General features: G+C 43.3%; 2 protein-coding genes across 12 annotated transcripts in view; both read right to left on the bottom strand.

Annotated features, from left to right (window-relative positions):
- Window positions 1–5,634, bottom strand: part of LOC131136548 (potassium voltage-gated channel subfamily KQT member 5-like) — a 107,718-nt gene extending 102,084 nt beyond the window's left edge. For all 4 annotated transcript variants that reach the window (XM_058083514.1, XM_058083534.1, XM_058083524.1 and 1 more), the window contains exon 1: window positions 5,173–5,634. In XM_058083514.1, the coding sequence (XP_057939497.1) occupies window positions 5,173–5,513 (341 nt within the window). In that variant the 5' untranslated portion in view covers window positions 5,514–5,634. The remainder of the gene's footprint in view (window positions 1–5,172) is intronic.
- A 4,991-nt stretch (window positions 5,635–10,625) lies between these two features.
- LOC131142579 (regulating synaptic membrane exocytosis protein 1-like) overlaps window positions 10,626–13,778 on the bottom strand; it is a 65,379-nt gene continuing 62,226 nt past the window's right edge. For all 8 annotated transcript variants that reach the window (XM_058091683.1, XM_058091684.1, XM_058091685.1 and 5 more), the window contains one exon: window positions 10,626–13,733. In XM_058091683.1, the coding sequence (XP_057947666.1) occupies window positions 13,515–13,733 (219 nt within the window). In that variant the 3' untranslated portion in view covers window positions 10,626–13,514. The remainder of the gene's footprint in view (window positions 13,734–13,778) is intronic.

The following is a 13,778-nucleotide window of genomic DNA, read 5'->3' as shown; positions in this document are numbered from 1 at the left end:
GGCCGGTCACATCACAAGGTTGTAGGTGTGAATGCAGCGCAAGTGTATTAAATCTGGTGTTATCGCTCTCACACGCTCTCTACTGGTCACTCAGAGTTCACCATGGCACGTCATAGCCAGGAACTCTCGAAGGATGTGAAAGTAAGAACTGTTACTTGAATGGACAAACAATTGGCGCCCAACACTCACTGTTATGCGTAAGGAGAAGCGAGCACACTGGAGACAGAGCAAGAAGTTGTTCGTTGTTCTGTGTCCATATCGTATGAACAAATAAGTACCATTTGTGACTGTTGACTGCTATTCAGTCCATGTTCTTTGGGGTTTTAGAGTATCAACCAGTGACCAGTAGTTGACACAGTCAAGAGATGATTCCGTCAACATCATGTCTCAGCTCTCTCTTCTCTCTCTCTCTCTCTCTCTCTGCCATGCAAACAAGGTCTCTGTCACTCTGGCTGCCACCTCATCCGGTTAAGCCTAGTTTGCACTTGCACACATTTTGCCCCCACTGAAATTGTGTGTGTCAATGAAGTACAGTATGTGGAAAACTGCATTATTTTTGTGAAGTAGTCTTGAATGAAACGTGTACGCACCCAGACGTATGTGCAAATGATGCGGGCAGTGTATCAAAGCGTGTCTCATTAACATTAACTTTTCCACCACCATTTTCAATTGCTATTCCTTGTGAATTTCTGTTCATAATTGATAATTAATGCTGGTGTTGGTGTGTGGGCATCTGCTTCCCCGCATGCCTTCCAACCTCAGTGGCGTCCGGGAGACTTTTTACAGGATTCCCAAGTAAACATGCTGACAAATCAAAGAAATCACCATCTGACAGCAGGAAGTTGACTTTTCCATGCCAATGCCCACTGATTGTTGAGCATGCCAGCCAGGAGCCTCGGAGGGCAACGTTTCCCCAAGCTTTCCTGCAACTCAACATACTTGCAAGGATAAGAGCTTGCTAATCCAGGTGGTGGGATGAATGGCACTACTGTGAATAAGTGCTAGGTCCAATCGCAACTCAACTCTGCACAAAGAGCGTCTCAGTTCTGCTGCTGACACACAAAGTCGAAATATTCACATCTGAAAAACATTATATAAACTGTAGTTATCTGTATTTTCATGATAGAAGATATTTACCACACCCTGTTATGTACCTCTAATACTACCTAATACTACTAATACTACTTGATACTAGAGGAGAGCTGCTTTGTAAATACAGTGGCATCTCAGCTTTTGTTATTAGTTTTTTCCAAGAGGTCAGACGAACAAACCGAAGCATTTTTTCACATCGGAAATAATATAAATCCAAGCAAAAGTACATTTTATAGAGAATAATTATTGTTGCAATGTGAAGGAATCAAAATGCACATTTGACCTTTGAGGGCAAAGAGCAGTGGGGGGGGGGGGGGCATTTCTGTACTTTGCGATGAGTTAAATACAGTATTTTATCAGATGGCACTCATTTGGGCACTCACAACTTTTTTGGCCCCATTGTGGGTTGTTTTGCAGTCGCAGTCAATAAAGACAGTGAGTCCGTTTTTTCAATACATTGTGTGTCTTTGTGTGTGTGTTACATACTGTATTTCAAGTGAGGGACAGTCTGCCTAATATCGGATGGATGAAAAGTATAGGTGACAATAGCTGCACCCCTGCCCATCTGTGTCAACAATACAAAGAGATATACACACTAATGTGCTATGTTATCTATAACACAAAGCGTATATAGCTTACAATGCAATATACTGACCCACAAGGGCTTCCTGACAATTTGGGGAGAAAAAGTTTGAACTCTTACAGTGGGTTACTTGTACGTTTGCACCACTAGTGGATCCCAACATTTTATTATTCCGTTGCGTTGGGTTGAAATTGAAGTATCCAAAAATAGCAGCTCTCATCCCTTTCCGTTTTGTAAAAGTAGCTCGAAGATGAAAACATTTTGGAGACCCCAGTACTAGACAATACACTTTTGAGGTCTGTTAGCCATGTTTTTGTTTACGTTCAACTAACGCATTCCCAGCTTACCACGGAAGCTCCAAGTGGGATATTTCCTACTTTCAAGCTGTCTGGAATGCAGGATTAATGCAGGGAAATGGAACAGCAAATAAGTTATGTCATTCCTTAAAAGAGTCTTTTCATACCTTACACATGTATTGGACACCTGCAGTGTGTGTGTGTGGGGGGGGGGGGGTACGTGTGTGTGACAGAGAGTACAATGGAAGGTGACCTATAGCTTTAAAGCAAATGTGCTTATGTGAGCATGTCAAAGAGAGGATAACTGGCTGCAGCAAGGGCATGGTTGCTCTTCCGACTTGCTCCTCATGTCTTGTCTCGAGTGACAGGGAGAGAAGTTTCTTACTGCTTCTGCTGATTATTTCAGCATCACTTGAACTTGTCAAACAAAACATAAATGTAGTTCCTTTCTACGATTGATCTTATTGGAGTAATTGTGGTGGTGTCATTAATTGGCTCCAGACCCGGCCTATGCTGCTCCTTTTCAGCCCTTTCTATTGAGTTGTGGACTCCTAAGGAGCAGCTACACACAATAACCCACACAGAAAGCTTTCAAGAGCTTCCAGAATCTGCCTCTATTCCAGCTGTATTTCCTTGGATTTCCACGGCAGTCTGTTTTAAATGATTCCACACACGCCCACTCCGCTGTGATTGGGAACACAATAAGATAAGATATGCCTTTATTCGTCCCTCAGAAATTTGCACTTTCTAATGTTGTTGGTACTGGAGTTGATAATAAATGAATAAAGCCTTGAGAGCGACTTAAAAAGTGGTTGTTCTTGCGGCCGCTGACTTACTGTGTATGAACTGAAAGCGTGCTAACATGCTGTCGATTTTCTACAACATCAGTTGTAGAAAGCGGGTCATTACAGGTTTTTTGTGGGACTTCCCCTGTTAAAAAAAAACGTGTGTAGACCACTGACTGTGGTGGAAAAAGGCTATTAGCAACGGCAGACATTGGTGAGCTTGTAATTTGCACCCCGTTCCCTGTATGCACACGCTATAATGCTACACAGACCACCACTTACTTACGCAACGTAGACACAGTTGGAACGCTGATAAATTGTTACAGCTTGCGCTTCTGACTTTCAACATGACCGAGTAACATTGAAAAGGCATCCGACTTCATCAAGTTGGGTGGTTAGTCCAGCTTCGTCGTCCAGCATCGCCCATGCTCACAACATGCCAACATGGAGGAAGCAAAGAAATGATACGAGTGCGAATACGGTGGGTCAACTCAAGTATCCAGCTACCATTAGCTCACATAACGTAAAAAGCGGTAGAAAATGAATGAATGAATGAATGTTTCATGGACAAACTTCATTTGTTTTTCTTTGTTTGTTTGGCATGTTTAACCAAGTTAGTGGGAGCGAACATGTTTCAGTGCCTGCAGCATCACACTCTCTCTAACACATGAATAAGATGTGGGGGAATGTTTTTTCATGAGCTTTTCAACAATAAACATCTTTTGTTGAAAGAGGGGGTGTTGTGGACCTCCCCCTCTGTTCAAAGATGGCGTAGACAGCTCTCTCTCACCCCTGTTTCAAGCCATCCCTCTTTGAGGGCCCTTATTTGTGGACGACATAAACATTCGCTCACGTCATGACAACAGCAAGGCTGAGCAGCTAAAAGAAGCTAAAGTCAAAGCACCTTCCAAAGCACCTTAGTCGGAACAAGCATCATTCTTCCTTCTTTAAGGCATGTCCAACCACACGTGGAAAACATGGCAACGAGGAGGGGGCATTCAGTTTGGTGGAGGTGGCGATATCCTTGAAAGAATAATGGCGAGGAGGATCATAGAACGTTAACACCATTTCCAGTCACCAGAGTCAGTGTCCTATTAATGGGGTGGAAAAAGAAAGTGGAAGAAGGACAAAGTTCTCCACATAAAAACTCATGTCCTTCCAGTCACCGCCTGGCAACTTTGCATATCACGTTTAGAAAATGAAAGGGCAACTGCACTTTTTTTCACAATTCATTGTGAAATTCACATTCACAGTCATTCACAATCCTTATGTTTATCTTTTCACTGCATTCTAAAGATAAAAACATGTTGTTTGGATGAACTGACCTTAGACTAACCCTGACATGATAGCACATTTTTGCCGGTCGATAACTGTGCTACACATTATCATTGATAATCGGTATTATCATTATTTATCCATTTTAAGACCATTTTTCATGACTTATATGGCATCAAACATGGTTGCGTTTCTTCTGCAGTGTGGCGAGCGACACATGTTTACCATTTAGCACCATTTTCTTTATAGTTACATGTCCGACCAAACGGCATTTTCTTTTTCCCAGTTGGAAAAATTGAAAAGGACGTCGTGTTTCAGGTGGTTGTGTTTCCCGTGTTCCTCGTCACTAATTTCAAACAATTGCAGCATTTTGGTTTGTCTGTGTTCATGCGCTCATCAAACCAAATTTCCCACACGCCATTAGCTTGCAGCCAGCGACTTGAGTTTTTAATCGTTTGATTAATTAGTCGATTATCATGACAGACCAAATCAATATGAAACAAACACTGACTGTTAGTGGTTTGGTCCCCAACGTATCAAAAAAGTCCATCATTGTTGATGCTGATGGATGAATGAATGACTGCAGCTCTAGAGGACTCCACTGCTCATTTCTACAGCCAAGTCAACCAAATTGGACATCATTTGACATGTCAACCAAACTAAACCAGTTGTTTCAGTCACACAATTGTGCACAGACACACACACACACACACACACACACACACACATAGATGGTGCTCAACAGCCGACATGTGCGTCAACTTCCTTCCTCTTAACAGCCATGAAGCTTGAACAACGGTTGCAAAGATGCTTGACGAAAAGACAGACAGAAGACACTGGATTAGTGCTTCTGAAATTGCTCTACTTCAAATTGGAATTTAAAGTCTATAAAGTTGTACTTGCATCTTTATTGGAATCCCCAAAGAGGGCACACGATTTCTATCCTCAAATGTTTGGAACACGACCACTGCAGATGATATTTCTACGATTTGCTCAAGCAATCGGGTATTTTGTTGTGGCTTGGGAATGAAAACCAACGTTGGGATGAAGAGATGAAAAAACAAGACGGAAGCTATTCCGCATGGGTGATGCTGTAGCAGCAGAAGCATCAACAGGTGTGACAAAAGAAGCAGAAACTCACACGAAGGCATGGTAGATGAAGGCCCAGGCTCTGGGTCTCTCCAGCACGTTGTACAGGTAGTTCTGCAGCCTCCGGTAGCGCACATTCCTGCGGCCGCTTTGCGCGCTGTATATGAGCGGCTTCCCCAGCAGGCTGAGCCGGGCTCCCTGTTTCCCTCGCAGGCAGTCGGAACCGCCGGCGGCGCCGACGGAGTTGGAGGCTGACAACAAGCCGTCGTTGTTCATCATCATCATCATCTTTCGTCCGGACTCAACATCATTCACGCATTCGGTGCGGTGGCCCGGCGAGGTCCTCATCCAGAGCCCGGCGCCGCCTTCGTCTCCGCTGTGGTTCCGTGGCATGGCATCACAGAAGCGGGCTTCCAATGCGAGGAGGGGGTGTCCGGCATGGAGAAAAGCAGTGGCTGGAAGTGAAACAGAAGCTGCTCTGACCGCCCTCTTTCCTCTTGCACCAACCTCTCCTTCGGCGGTGCGCGCGCGACCATAAATGAGTGCGTGCAAAAAACAGCGCTTTGCATGCACTTTGTGTCTTATTCTGTGTGCGCGGCGACTGAAAGCTGCTCAAGTTGACACAGTTGACGCTGTGACCCATAGGTCGGATTCAATGAACCCCCGCTCCGTGAACGGCGCCAAACGTGCTGACGATGTCATTTCCAGACGAAAATCTCCAAATGACTTTACAGTCATGCATCCGATGAAAAGCCTATCAGGTAACACAGGTCGTGAGGAATTTTCCGCTTGCATGCCTGGAAAAGTCAGAACCCATCGTGGACTCACTCAACATCTGCAGAAAATGTCGTGGAATGCTTTGTGGGACTCATTCACAAACATGTTTGACTTCCCATGGAAGGACTGAATGAGTTCAGCTAAATGAAGTAATAGTCAAACTATGGAGTTTCCCAACTAAGGCTCGGGGTTTCTTTGTGTCAAAACATGCAAAGCTGACACACAAATGGCTTTTGGGTTTGACTTTTTGCGTAAAGTGAAAGTTTTGCTTCCTTCTGAGTCGCCAAGCCCGTACAGTAGTGTGTACTTCGCAGCCTTCAGGACAAATGAGATTTGGGGGTGAGTGATACTGCAAATTTTGGCATGGGTCCGATACCAAGTAAATGCAGCCATGCCGAAACTGATAACGATACTTGTGACTTTGAATCATTTTGTGATTTTTGCCATTAATTGAAGATTATTCATTCATTCATTCATTTTCTACCGCTTTTCCTCACGAGGGTCGCGGGGGGTGCTGGAGCCTATCCCAGCTGTCTTCGGGCGTAAGGCGGGGTACACCCTAGACTGGTCGCCAGCCAATCATAGGGCACATAATTGAAGATTAATGAACTAAAAATACAACACAACATGTGTATTTGCTAAAAAAAAAAAAAACTTTTTTATCCAAGTTCAAGTTTGATGCCTCATTTTTTTTGTCAAGCATTGAGAATTACCACCTTCTTCAGCGGTCTTTGAACACACCGTTGATATGCCAAAGTTCAATGCTTATCTTACATGATCATTTTTTGGTGGTGAGTAGTTACACACGTTCCACTTGAAATGAGTTTAACAAGCGTGTGGTGCATATTTAGGGTTTTAACCTGGATTAAGCATTAACATTTAGCTTGTTAGCTTCCATCGGCAGCGAGCAACGGCAATTGAAGAGAGAAGTGGAGGTTTCTGGAGGTGAACACTTTTCCTCGTGGTTTTTCACCATTCACTGGTGATCCCGGAAGGTAACCACTAAGAACAGGGGGACATTTTGCGCTTCAAATGTTGTATCTTCACTAATTCACGGTTATTCCAAAATACATGAATGAATCAATCATGCTGTTCATTCATGCTGAATACGTCCTATTAATAGTCACAAATGATGCATATTTAAGCAAATGGAGAGCATTCGGGCTGCATGCAAAGATGATGATAGGTAGTATTCTTTGGGACGTTGGGGAATGAGAATATTTACAGGTTGATTGATGAGGAAGTACTGTACAAAACACAGAGTTAAAAGAACAAAAAGGAACTCTCACAACGCTAATATGCACGCGTCCTATGTGTTTCTTATTATGTCTACTATATTGGGCAATACGAGTGACTATAGGGATGCTATTTCATGTCTATAGGACTCTAATCATGATTTCTATGCTCTATGAAAATACATATGAAAATATTCCACTGATAAATAATGCCACAATTCACTTTAACTGCGATAAACAAGAGATTACTGATATCAGAGGATGCGACAAAAGCAACAAAATCACCCAATTTATTCCCTTTTATGACATACAGTATACTTTACAACAAGGTACACAAATTTACAGTGGTGAATGAAGTGCTAACGAACCCTAACCACCACTCATTAGTTCCTCAGTAACTACTCTATTTGAGTTCCAAGTAAAGAAAAGTAAAAGTAAAAGCCAGTGGAGCAAAATAATCAAAAAAAGCAATAACTACTTTTAGTTAGCTGTCATTCAAATTCTTCTTCCCCGAGTTCAAATAATCAACAATGTCAGAATATGACCAACACAACAAAATACACATGCACATATTTGTGAATATAAACAGATGTTTCGACCCCAGCCTACTCTTGGTATCGATATTTTCCGCATTTGGCTTGAAAAGTAGACTAGAAAAGTTGAAGTACTGATCTTGTCCAGCCTGTGTTTAAGGGATTAGCGTTCTATTGAATTTGGTCATCTTGTGAGCGTCTGACAGCCTGAAAGGAGTCAGTGTGTGCCGCATCAATAGCGCCCTCTGTTGGTGGCCACTGTACTACACAAGTGGAAACGACTGGATGCCATTTCAGTGCCGCTGTTAGGTATCGCCAGTCCTGGATAGCTACAACTTGAAATGTATTTAACACTTGCTTCACTGTACGTTGGAACCTTGGTTAGCGTAGAAGGCGTAGCACGGTGCGGTATGTCGGCGTTGCGTCGCGACCCCAGAATGCAGAGAGCAGGACCGAAATGCAGATAAAAAGTATTTTCTTGAATGATAATTCGCCTGGCAGCAGCAGGATGACGGCAACAGGCCAAATCAAACAAATGATAGACAATGAACCAACGACGTGAGAAGCGCACCTGAATTAAATAGGGAACAGAAAATTAGAGGCAGTAGTAAAGTTGGGAACAAACAGAAAGGAACAACACAGGAAGTGGCTACAAAATAAGGGCATGGAACCAGCAACTAAGGCATAGAAGGAAACTAAACAAGCTGTCACGGAGGCTAATTCCCACATCGTGACAGAAGGTCTGATTCTGTAACCGAAACGGATGCTAACCACATTAACGTTTCCCATTAGAAACAATGTGAAACACATGTATCTGTTACGCCCTGTGTTGGCCCCTGTGTAACAGTTTGTTTATGTTCCTTTTTGGTAATTTTGTTTCTGTTTGGACACTCTTACTTTGTATTTACTTCCTGCTTTGCCCTGGTCTGTTTTCCTGTGTTGCGCTTATCACCCACACCTGTTCCTAATTTCTGTTGTGGTTATTTAGTTCAGGTTTGTGGTCTCCCTGCAGCACGGTGGGCGAGTGGTTAACGCACAGACCTCACAGCTAGGAGACCAGGGTTCAATTCCACCCTCGGCCATCTCTGTGTGGAGTTTGCATGTTCTCCCCGTGCATGCGTGGGTTTTCTCCGGGTACTCCGGTTTCCTCCCACATTCCAAAAACATGCTAGGTTAATTGGCCACTCCAAATTGTCCATAGGTATGAATGTGAGTGTGAATGGTTGTTTGTCTATATGTGCCCTGTGATTGGCTGGCCACCAGTCCAGGGTGTACCCCGCCTCTCGCCCGAAGACAGCTGGGATAGGCTCCAGCGACCCTCATGAGGAAAAAGCGGTAGAAAATGAATGAATGTGGTCTCCCTTTTGTGGGATCAATGTCATTTGTTGGTTTGCTGTAATAATTAAAAATACATACAAAGATCTGCATCCTGGGGTCGCAACGCCAAATGTTAGCACAAAACACATGTTTATAGTTTCACAATTATAGTTTTACATGTAAAGAAATCCATATAAAGTGGATAAATGAACATTACCTTTACTGAAAACGTGATTCTTGACCAACCTTAAAGACACAACGTGGTAGCGGGATCCTAAGGAATCAACAATCAAGTCATGTCAACAACAGCTGTTTTAATATGAGATGATTGGCGCTAGCTAAAAATAAACTGCCATGTTCATGTATCCATTTCATTGCTTATTTTCATGAGGACGTGTTTGCCCCTTTCTTGATTTATTATTTTTTGCATTTTCTGTCACATGTACACTTTTACATGACCCTGTGTGAAAAAGTGATTTCCCCCCAAAGCTAATAAGTGGTTGGGCCGCCCTTAGCAGAAACAACTGCAATCAAGCCTTTGTGATAACTTGCAATGAGTCTCTTCCTGTGGAGGAAGTTTGGCCCATCATCTTTGCAGAATTGTTGTCATTCAGCCACACTGGATGCTTTTCCAGCATGAAGCCTTTTGAAGGTCATGCCACAGCATCTCCATAGGGTCCAGTCAGGACTTTGGCTAGGCCACTCCAAAGTCTTCATTTGGTTTCTCTTCAGCCATTCAGAGGTGGACCCAGCAAGTCCACCTCATTCATGGTCTTGCTGGAGAACCCAAGTTGGTTTCAACTTGAGGTCACCAACAGATCACTGGGCATTCTCCTTTAGGATGTTTTGGTAGACGGCAGAATTCATGCTTCCATTTATCCCAGCAAGTCTTCCAGGTCCTGAAACAACAAAATGGCCCAAGACCATCACACTACCACCACCATATTTTACTGTTGCTGTGATGTTCTTTTTCTGTAATGCAGCGGTACTTTTACTCCAGATGTAATGGGATACACACCTTCCAAAATGTCCAACTTTAGTTTTGTCAGACCACACAGTATTTTCCCAAAGGTCTTAGGGATCATCAAGACGTTTCCTGGCTAAATTGAGAGCCACCTTAATGTTCATTTTGTTCAGCAGTGGTTTTTGTCTTGGAACTCTGCCGTGCAGGCCGTGTTTGTCCTTCTTATGGTGGAGTCATGAACAACTTCATTGAGACAAGGGAGGCCTGCAGTTTTTTGGATGTTGTTGTCTTTTGTGACCTCTTGGGTGAGTCACTTTGGTTGGCCGGCCAGTCCTGGGAAGGTTCACCACTGTTTCATGTTTTGGCCATTTGTGGATAATGGCTCTCGCTGTGGTTTGCTGGAGTCCCAAAGCTTTAGAAATGGCTTTATGACCTTTTCTACACTGATAGATTTTCACACAGGTTTGGATAAAAAAAAAAAAGTTTGCATTTTGTGTTCAGTTGGGCGAACAGAATGTGATCGAATGTGAAGCGTTAATTGGCGAGGGATTACTGTACATAGAAGAAATTGTGGCGTCCAGCTCATGAAAGATGAGAGCAAAATGCAACATGTGATGCAATATTTATGTTGACTGTATAAACAAGAATGGATTAATGTTGAAAATAAGTAGAAAAAACATTTCTCTTCCACACATTCGTTTTATTTGTAAATAATAAAAATGAACTTTTTGAAATATAAAACATACACATCATCTGAGCCACATCTGCGATACAAGCAAGAATTGTTGAAATCAATGCTTGACTACTTTTTGTCAAATGTTCTTCCAGTGGAACACATACGTTGTAAACAATCAATGTTATCCGGTGAATACTGACAAAGAAAAAGACTGGATATGAGCAGGATTCAGACATTGGCTTCAAAACACAAACAATAACCAAAATAACTTTTACAGACTTGTTTGTTTTCATGGGTGACCATGATTGTGACCCAAGTCTGTTACATTTAGTTGTCTCACTGCATGGTGCGCTTATGTATTCATAACCCCCTCCTTGCATAACCACATCTGCCTTTATACTTATTTGAGGTCTTTATGTTGAAACAGAACCAACTTCTAGTTCCATAGTTCCATCGTGGACCTGATTGGTACTGTACATGGATAAGCCAGTTCCTTGGGTGTGAGATCACAGACTACAGTACATTAGTAATGGGAAAAGCCATTCCTTTTAGTGACTCCGGTTCTAATGAGCCACTCTCTAAGTGAATCCAGTCCTCGATTGACCCTTGATTCAGTGAAACTCGAGTACGTGTTGAGCAATGAGTCAGAAAAGCGTGAGTCTTCGACAAGCACCCGAGAGTCACCGACACTCGAGTACTTGTTCAGCATCCGAGAGTCAGTGAGAGTCAGTCAAGGCTCAAGCACTCGTGAGTCAGTGAAACTGGAGTCTTCAAAGAGGTACGAGTCCTTGACAAGCATCAGTGAGTTAGTGAAGCCCAAATATTTGTCCAGCACAAGGTGAGTCAGAGAAACTCTGGCATTTATAAAGCAACCACGAGTCAGTGTAATTCGAGTACTGCTTGAGCATCCATGAGTCAGTGAAACGGGTATTTGTCAAGCACCCGCAAGTCAGCGAAACTCGCAGGATGAGAGAGTGGATTGTTTGCTTTGTGGCGTCTGTAATGCAGCTCGGGCAGGAAGAGTAAAGGAGCGTTGACTTGCGGCCAAAGACAGGATCTGATGTTTTTCCACGGTGGGTTACTCTATTTCTACAAATGCAGTTAGAGTTGCACAATTAGTGACTTGTTAACTGGTTTACTTTTTGAATTTAGCCTGAGCACGGGTGAGCCAGTGACAGAGCTAATGCAGACGAGTACCCGTCAGTCAGAAAAAAAGAAAAAAAATGTGATTCAAGAACGACTCGCTTGTTACTTCATGACATGTCGACAGTACATCTGATACAGTAGAGGCACATCGTCGACATCATTTTGGGATTGTGTTTGAGACGTGGCGTAGACAAATGTATTTGTCGTAATGGTGATGGCTTCAGTTTCTTGATTTATCTCTTTAATATTCATTTACAAGCAAACTGTACAACTGCATGCAACATACAAGCGTCCCTACAGTATGTGGAACAAACACACGTACCTAGCTCAGTATCTTATTTTCATTGATCTGATTCGCTTTACAAAAAAAAAATCTGCATGCAGCTTGGAACAGGACATATTGGAACCCGCCCCCTACCGAGATGAGAGGGGTCTGTCGGCCGAACGCAGGATGAGCATCGGTGTTGTCTGATCGGTTACTTCCACATGAACAGTGCACAAGAAGAAACGCTTTCTGTATTCTAATATCTACACCAAAACATGAGCAGGATGAGTGATTGTGTCATAATCTCTTTACATGTTTTTTGTTTTTGTTTTTGCAAAAAGCTCAATTTTGAAGTTGTACAAAAAGCAAGCTCTTGTGCTCGTGTCTCATCTGCAAAGACCGTCAACTAAAGGTCAACTAAAAGCTTGAAACGTGCTGGGGTGAGGGTGTTTTGACCAGGTGAACTTTTTCATATTTTGTACGGATGTTGCATTTCTGTGCTATTTTATGGCGACATGAACGTTAATCAGTCGTCCCCCTCCCAGGTCTCTTTTCACGCATCGATACTCCATACAAGGACAGCGGGGCAGCGGAACAAAGAAAACATTGCCGCACTTTAATGTCATTTCATGTTTCAAACTCCAAGCTGTGTCTCCCGTACCTGCACAAGACTTGCAGACAATAAAATAGTTTTCATATCCTTTTTTTTCTTACTGCTTGTGTTTTTTTCTTTTCATGCACACATCAGACTGACAACATATCATGAGCATTTAAAGACACTATAAAACATTTTGTGGCAATAGAAACAAAGGAAAAAAAAATGAACAACAAAGCAAACACACTAAAAGAATATGGCTTCGAGCAGCCATGGTAAACATTTGAAAAGAGGATCTTTTGACAAAGAGAGGGACCAGTGATGCAGCTCCGGGGTCTAGGCACCAGTAGAAGGCCCTGTGCTTCCAGACTAAATACCCATGTGGAAGCACGCTGCCTGTGGGCAGAGATGCTGGCAGTCTGATGGGGTTCTGGAGGAGGACAGTGCAGATAGGACAGCGGTGTTCTACCTGCATGACCTCTGTCTGGAGTTCATACATTCCGACGCTTACATACAATGCATTGCTATTGTTAACTCAGCTAAAAACCACCCTGCCTCCTTGGTCACATGGCATTGATCTCGATCAACTTCATCACCTCTCCACTCAGACGCCACAGCTTGTCGTCTGCGGACAGCCTGACAGCCCCCCGGTCTTCAGTGTACTCAAAGAAAAACAGAGATGTTTCCTAAATGGTTATGAAACACTGAAACGCGGCGTCCCGAGAAGAGAGAGAAAATGAACCCCAACAGGAGTGATTGTCAGATCTCAACAAAGCTTTCTTGTGGTGGGCTGTTCTGATTGTTGCTGCCGGACATTTCTGCATCTCTTCTTACAGTACATGTCGGGAGTTCCTTACTCGCAGAGCGGTGTTGAGCTGTTGGTCCACTAAGATCGGACCCCGGGGGGGCCGGAGGAGCTGTCCAGTGACGACTGAGAAGCTCGACGTGTGAGGGAGGCCAGAGTCGGATCCACCAAAGAAGAAGGCGGGAACAACTTGTACCAACCAATGACTGTGCTTGATAAGTCCAGTTCCTCCAGGAGGATTTGTGCAACTCCCATAAAGCTTTTATGGTCCATGCGGCCGTAGTCTCCCCATACAATTACCTGAACATGGCAGTAAAAATGGTTTGATGCTCTGGTCTGGCTCAA

Source organism: Doryrhamphus excisus, chromosome 1, assembly GCF_030265055.1.
Source record: "Doryrhamphus excisus isolate RoL2022-K1 chromosome 1, RoL_Dexc_1.0, whole genome shotgun sequence".
Taxonomy (NCBI): domain Eukaryota; kingdom Metazoa; phylum Chordata; class Actinopteri; order Syngnathiformes; family Syngnathidae; genus Doryrhamphus; species Doryrhamphus excisus.
The sequence above is the reverse complement of the archived record's forward strand: the minus strand, read 5'-3'. Positions and strand labels throughout refer to the sequence as shown.